This window comes from Oxyura jamaicensis, chromosome 3 (genome assembly GCF_011077185.1).
Source record: "Oxyura jamaicensis isolate SHBP4307 breed ruddy duck chromosome 3, BPBGC_Ojam_1.0, whole genome shotgun sequence".
Taxonomy (NCBI): Eukaryota; Metazoa; Chordata; class Aves; order Anseriformes; family Anatidae; genus Oxyura; species Oxyura jamaicensis.
Window position 1 is genome coordinate 33790363 of NC_048895.1, and position 7106 is coordinate 33797468.

The 7106-nt window shown below is 43.2% G+C and overlaps 1 protein-coding gene across 2 annotated transcripts; it reads left to right on the forward strand.

Annotated features, from left to right (window-relative positions):
* Nucleotides 1-461: 461 nt before the first annotated feature.
* On the forward strand, nt 462-6746 carry MRPS10 (mitochondrial ribosomal protein S10). 2 transcript variants are annotated; one of them, XM_035322605.1, is made up of 7 exons: nt 462-567; nt 3338-3396; nt 3502-3574; nt 4493-4632; nt 5096-5204; nt 6205-6294; nt 6550-6746. In XM_035322605.1, exons 1-7 carry the CDS (start codon nt 532-534, stop codon nt 6634-6636), a joined length of 594 nt encoding a protein of 197 aa, XP_035178496.1. In that variant the 5' UTR covers nt 462-531; the 3' UTR covers nt 6637-6746. The 2 variants fall into 2 exon arrangements, with proteins under 2 accessions (XP_035178496.1, XP_035178497.1); XM_035322606.1 differs by lacking the exon at nt 462-567 and adding an exon at nt 3213-3242.
* Nucleotides 6747-7106: the final 360 nt, after the last annotated feature.

Here is a 7106-nt window from a genome sequence, read left to right on the forward strand (position 1 = left end):
CGTGTAACTTTTTTGATGGCTTCCTGAATTGTTCTAAGAAAAAAATAATGTGTTCACCTGCGTACCTGTGGGTGGAGAGGTGAAAACGACGTGCAGCAGAAAGCATTACTGGGGAGGGGGGGATCAAGTTGATGAAGCCTGATCTACCCTCTAAAAAACAAGTCACCTCTCCAGGCCCGGGCTGGGAGAAGTGTCCCCTTGCCTCGTTCTTCCCCGTGGCTGTGGTTTTCCCCTTGCTGCCCTGGAAAAATCACAGAGAGCGTGAGGGCAGCCCCTGAGGGGGCAGAGGCGGTGCGGCGGCGCCCTTACGCGGGGGCCGGGGAGCGCAGCTGGGGGCTGGCGGGGTGAGGGCTGCCGGTGCCCCCCACACAGCAACCGCGGCTCCCGGTCCCCATCCCGGTCCTCATCCCCGCCGCCGTCCCCTGCCCGCCGGTGCCGCAGTGCCGGCGCCTGACGGCGGCCGCGGCTCCTCCGTGGCGGCGGGGGCGCTGTCCGGCGGCGCGGCGGGCGGGCGGGGCCGCGCTCCACAAGATGGCGGCGGGGTGCCTGTGGCGGCGGCTCTGGCAGGTGGGGCGTGCGGCGGGCCGGGGGCGCCTCGGCCTTTGGTCCCTCGTCATCCCTCAGGGGACGGAGGAAAGGTCGGGGCTGTGTCCCGGCCCGCCGCCATCCGTGCAGGGGGCTCCGGGGGGCTCTTCTGCGGTCCTGCTGTGGCGGGTTGCTCTGCGGGTAGGGGGTGGTGGCTGGCGCTTGGGGTCTTGCACCGAGCTCGTGGCTGGCTTAAAGATCCTGGTCCTGATGCAGGGGGAGCAGCAGGAAAACTTGCTGGGTTTAAAGTAGCAGCGGCCCTGCTGCTGCTGGCTTTTAAGAGCGGTTGCTTTCTCACAAGTTGAGGGAAATACGATGTTATGAGCTTCCCGTTGGGTTCCTGAAGCCCTAAAATGCTCTCTGTGTATGAGCTGTCTCCTGGACTTGCTCACCTCTAGACAGCCATCTCCATCTCGTCCTGCCTGCTTCAGGATCTCTCCCCCAGATAACGGGGCTGTTTGCCATCGAGAGGGGGTAATTATGTTTTGTGCAAGGGATTGGCTCAAACGGGGAATCAAATCCCGTAGCAGTTTGACCGTCTCTTCCACCTCCTGCAACAGCCATTGGCAAGGATGCGTCAGGTATTTCAGTCAGACAGCAAGAGAAGCTGTTAGAATAGATTTTAATGCATATTGAATGCTATTTTGGTTGTCTGGGGTACACCAAGTATAATTTAATCAAAATTTGCACAGAGCAACTTTAATTTCATTTTACAAAAGCTTTAGACTCTATGCTTAGTTGCACAATTGGTAACAAAAGGGGGCTGCATGTGGTGGGAGCGATACGCACAATCATGTGGTGTTGTAAAGGCTGTGGAGTTCAGTACACGGGGTGGAACTCTAGTATTTCATGTCTTGTTTTATTCATCTTTACTATACAAAGACTGTAATTTCTGTTTCCAGCAGCACGGGACCAGGTGTACGTGCTACAAGCACATGCATCTTTGCATGCAAACAATAAATCTGTAATACAAGGCCAATTAAAGCAACAGGCTATGTATGTATCACAGGCTGCGTACAAACAAAACACAAAAGCACCAATACAACTTCTAGCTACCATTTTTTTTGCCCTCTCATAACAGCATTTTACTTACTTGATGACTGCCCAATCCGTAGTCTGTCCTTTGCCACCTGGGGTAGGATGCTGCCACACGCAGCTGAGGCCCTGCACTGAATAGAAACTTTCTGTGCTTGTGGGGTTATCAGGTCTCTGACATGATGTCAGGGGAGGATGATGACAGTGTATTTTCCACCTGAACGAAAGGCAGGTGGTATTCTGATTTCACATAAGGAGAATGGAGGTGTAAGGGTCAACGTAACTCCATCAGATCTGTTTCTTTCATTTTGGGTATTAGGTCTCAAGGACCTTGGAACTTTCCATGAACTTGGAAACGTTTTGGTGGGCATCAGCTACAGTGGCAAATACTCTGTGCTCCTAAAGTTGCTTATTGTCTTGTGTACTTCAGATGTAATACCTGTGATCATCTGACAAAGTTTGGATTTGCCTAACAGGAGACACTCAGCTGTGTTCTTCAGATAACAATTAGCTTTGAAAATAGGAAAGTGTCCTGCCTCTTCCTTCCTACTGAATGCAGAATTTGCTGAGTAAACAGTGACTGAGGCAGAATTACTTCAGCGAACAGCTTCGTTCACTGCTGGTCCGTCATTAATGTATAATGCCTACTGAAGAAAGCTGGGGACCTAATGACGCCGTACAGTTAGAGTTACATGTATCCATGAGCGACTAAGTTAAGGTTACATGGAAAAGGGTTAATTCTGGCTGGTGTGCGGGGAATCTGACTTCTCTCTCTGAAAGCCATGACCCCAGCACCTGCTAAATTAAAGTACCAAGGTGCTGGATAAGTAGGCTCAGCTCATGGTGCTCCTGCATTCAGCACAGTCTTGAGTTTCTCTTAAGCAAGAGGGTTCTGGTTCTTTGCCCCCCTCCCCAAATAGCCTCTAACTTGGCCAAGTTGAGAGTTACTGGTAGGAAGCTAGAAGCCACATAACATTCAGAAGGGAGAGATTTATCTGGTATGACAGACAGTAAGGTTACATCTTGATTAACAGTTGGGTTTCTGTTTTAACACCGAAAAATCATGCTATCTTTTCAACAAAGTTCATTTACTCGTTCAAACTATTTCTATGTTCTCAACAGAACAGATGTTCAAAACATAAGGAACGTTTTGTTAAAAAAAAAAAAAGAATGGAAAAGTTCAAATTAAATTCAAAGGTTGAATTTTTGCATAGTATCCTTTGTAAGATGCTGTTTTCAACTTCCTTTACAACAGCAAATCCTACTTGGGCTTGTCTCTTGATAGAGCTAATAGATACTGTCCTATGAACGCAGGTCTAAACAGGAAGCTCTACTGTATGCAGAAATGGTATCTGATGCCACACAAAATAAATTTTTCAAATAAAAAACACTCTGTGATTGCTTTTCAGGTGCCTGGTTAATAACAGCTGCATGCTGTTAGATTCTTTCCTGCATGCATGTGGGGTTTTGTGGTTGTTTTTATTCTGATGATTTTTTGTGTGTTTTTGTCATCATTTTTACGATCCTACTGTATACTAAAATATAATTATGTGCTCCTGTTTTCCTGTGTTTTCCAATAGAGCAAACTTACTCTTTTGATAGATCAAATGAGTATCACCATGGTGCGTAAAAGTAACCTTTAATTAACCTGTACTATTAGCTGGCTACTTTCAGTTTGGGGAGAAAAAAAAGCCATTTGACTGTTTGTTTTATACAGGGATCAGCTCTTCCTGCCAATTATGCAAGCAGAATTATCCAAAAGCAATGTTTTCCTCCGTAAGTTTAAGAGATCCTTCTTCTTTCCACTTCTCCCCCAAGTTCCCTTAAAAAAAATCTAACTTTAACACTATTACTATGCTTTTCCCTTTACCATCTATCTAGAACCAATGACTTGATGGGAATACGGTTCTCTGGATCCCACGTTCAAACTCAGGAGCGTAAAAGTAATCCTCTGGTAAGTGTTTCCTAGAACAGTATTTTGCACGTCGTCCTAATAAGAAAAAGGATATACAGAAAAATCCGAATTCTTCTATTTCAGCTTTTTAAAGTTCTGTCTAAATGATGTCAAATTTGCCTTAGAGAAATTAAAAAAAAAATGATTATTAGGATTTGGGATTTTTTTTTTCTCCAGAAAGATTCCTGAAGCTTACTGTCGCCTCTTTGTCATGTCACTTTCTTCCTTCTCTGTGCAGCTGTAACTCTATGAAAAAGCAGCTTTTTGGCACATTTAGTTCAGCACGTGCAGCATCTTAGCCAATCTAAGTACTTTGTTTCTGGTTTGGAAGCTGGGAAACCAGGGCTGGTGAGTTGGAAAGTTCTTGAAAGCGTGGGGTGTATGTCTTACATATGGGTGCCTTGATTTTGTCTAGGATTTCAGACACATGTTAAATTGCTCTGATACATGCAAACAAGCCACGTTCTTACAGGCAGTGCTAGATCCACAGTTAGATCCCAGCCTTCCTGCCACATCAGCTGCATACGGCACTTACTGCTCTAAGCTGCAGGAGAGTAAACCCGTGAGAAAATCAGTGCTTCCTGGACACACCAGGGCTTTTTGGATGAATGGTGATCCCAGGCCGTCAGAAATTAATGCTTGATCTGAAAGTCCTAAATTTGTAACTTGAATGTCACAGAGTTGTACTTGGACAGACAGAAAGGATACTTCTCACATTTACCAGGGACAATAAAACTAAGGGCTGTCAATCAAGATAATACAGTCATCTTCTTGCAGGGAGACGACAATGAGCAGCTAACTGTGTGAGGTTTGTTTTTTTTCCGTTTTACAAATGGGGCATGCAGGCTACGAAAACATAGTGCATGGATTATTTAAGGAGAACATGGAGTGTTAACTCTTACCCATTCTTAAATGCAGGTGACTATTTCAGAGGAGCCAGAAACACTGTACAAGAGACTGTCCCTTCTAGTTAAAGGCCACGATAAAGCTGTGTTGGACAGCTATGAATATTTTGCAGTGCTTGCAGCTAAAGAACTTGGCATCTCTGTTGAAAAAATGTAAGTAACTGATCTCTAGCATGATGTAGTGTCAGATGCTTTTCACATCGTCTACTGTAACTCAAGTTCTGTGCTTACAAGTATTTCCTTTTTCAGAAGAAATGGGTGTAATCTGACATTTCTCAGGTTAGAAATCTAACACTTTTTAGATAGCCGCACAATGATGGGGAAGCAGCAGCAGTGATACACACAGCACTGCCACAGTATTTGCACACAGCAGTTTAAGTGCATGAAGAATACCAACAGTGCTGTCAGTGCCGTAGCTTCCTTGAGCTAAAGCTGGTTAATACCTGAGAATGAACTGTGCCCATGTGGATTCATACTAAACTGTACCAGTTCTTAATGCTGTGGGTCTTCAAACTGTCAAATAAGGACAAGGATTTCACCGTAATCTCAGTTAATTTATATTAGCATCCCTTATATAAAATTAAGTATTACAACATTTTCTTTGTGCTTTGTTCAGACATAGACCTCCAAAGAAGATAGAACGATTTACTCTTCTAAAATCTGTACACATTTACAAGAAGCACAGAGTTCAGTATGAAATGAGAACACATTACATATGTTTGGAGGTAAGAAGGATGTTAAATATATATACATTAATTGGGCTGAGATGGAGAGTACTGGGAATAGCAGAAAAGAGCTGGCCTAGGTACACCAAATGTAATACAAGTTACTCAATGTACAGCCTACATAATTTTTGGACTAAAAGGCTGATTTTGATCACTATCTGAAAGAATGATTAAAAATAAGATGGATATCAAGAGTTACTTTTGTATGTTTTATGTTCTTGGCTTCCAGTAATCTGGGGAATAGGAACTTTCTTGGGAAGGGAAAAAGATGCAGGTATATCATTGTCACTACCAGTCACTGAGGGTTTTGTTCTCTGTGAGTGCCTAATAATTTTTGAACGCTTTTGCCCTATGCAGCATCATGTGGCAAACTAAAAATTGCAAGGGGGAAATACAGGAAAGGAAGTGTGTACAAACCACTCGCTCTGTGGCTGACGACGCAGACTTATGTATGGTTAAGAATGCAGCTGTGGTTGACTTTCTTAGAAGAAAGGTTTACTGCCAGCATTTTGTGGCCCCTGGGTCTCTTACTGTGTAACTGCACAGAGCTTAGCAAAACGGGACTTTGCATAACGTCCCCAGACAGTCGTGCAGTGCTGCCCGCAGACCAACAACTTTAGCTGCTGGGGAGAAACTAGAAAATCAAGAATGCAGTGGAATTCTGGAGTTGCAGGATTTATAGCCAGCTTGAACTTTGAGGGCATACAAAGGCTGTGAATTTTTGCATAACCTCAAGTTGATTTGATCAGATACCTGCACTCTGAAGATCCACCACTTCGATCATAATTGATGCATATGATCACAGGCAGTATGCACAGTTTGTGGTATGGAATTGCTATTTTATACTTACAAATGTTATGTACAGCTTAACTGTCTCCATTCCCACTGTAAGGTGCTTGGTCCCATAGCAGGAACTAGAGAAGCTATAGTAAACTCATTTTTTTAAAATATCGTGTTTGAAATGTTAGTCGGGCCTTAAAAAACATTACTTCTGTTTTAGTTAAAACACCTAACGGGCAGTACTGCTGCGGTGTACTTGGAGTATGTTGAACGAAACTTACCTGAAGGAGTTGCCATGGAAGTAAAAAAGGTAAGTTTCCATCTCACATTATTAACGGCTGTCAGATTAAGTCCAGATGTAAATACTAATACTTGTCAGTAGAGGAAACACATGTAGGTTGTAAAGGACCTTTTTTTCGAAGTATTGAAAGGTAAAGAGGCTGTACAGCTTGAAAACGCCACTAGGTGGCATTTTAAATCTGATAAATATCTCAAACCCGACTAAATGAAGTAGTTAGATGTTAACTAGTTCGTATAATAAATGGTTCCTTTCTTTTCCTTTTAGACTAAGATAGAGAAAATACCTGAACACATTCAGGAACCAGTTTGGGATACACTACCTCAAGTAGAAGAAACAGAAGTCAAATCATGAGCTCAACGGGTACTTGGCTATTAGTGCTGGAACTAGTTGCTCCTGTCAACCCCATTTAGTAAGACGCTGCTGACAAATAAAAGTCCTCTTTTACAAAGAAATCCTATAAACTCTTGTTTTACTGAGTTATTCTTGATCATAGCTCCAGCGCTTGTAGTCTGAATGTCTGAGAAGTGTAGAAGTTTCACTGCACTCTGTGGTCAAGAACTGTGATCATCTGTAATGTCTGTAAAAAGTTACTATTTATATATAATCTTGATCCCTATTTGATACTGAATGGCTTCTGAACTCTGAAATACTTGCAAAAACTTGCCCATATTTGTGTAATTTTAAGGTGATGAATGCTAGATTTAGACTTTTTTGCTATTGAAAAAAAAAGAATTTCTGTTGTGTACACAGCTTAACCTATTAACTTACAGTAAGTCAGAAAACAGTCTTAGGGAACAGTGAGGCATGAGACTTTTTTAGGC

What these genes read in the sequence shown, in the direction of transcription:
- MRPS10 (XM_035322605.1), top strand. Translation starts at nt 532, where the DNA reads ATGGCGGCGGGGTGCCTGTGGCGGCGGCTCTGGCAG. An exon ending in CAAAAGCAATGTTTTCCTCC is followed by an intron (nt 3,397 to 3,501) that starts GTAAGTTTAAGA and finishes CCATCTATCTAG; the next exon opens with AACCAATGACTTGATGGGAA. An exon ending in TTGCCATGGAAGTAAAAAAG is followed by an intron (nt 6,295 to 6,549) that starts GTAAGTTTCCAT and finishes TTTTCCTTTTAG; the next exon opens with ACTAAGATAGAGAAAATACC.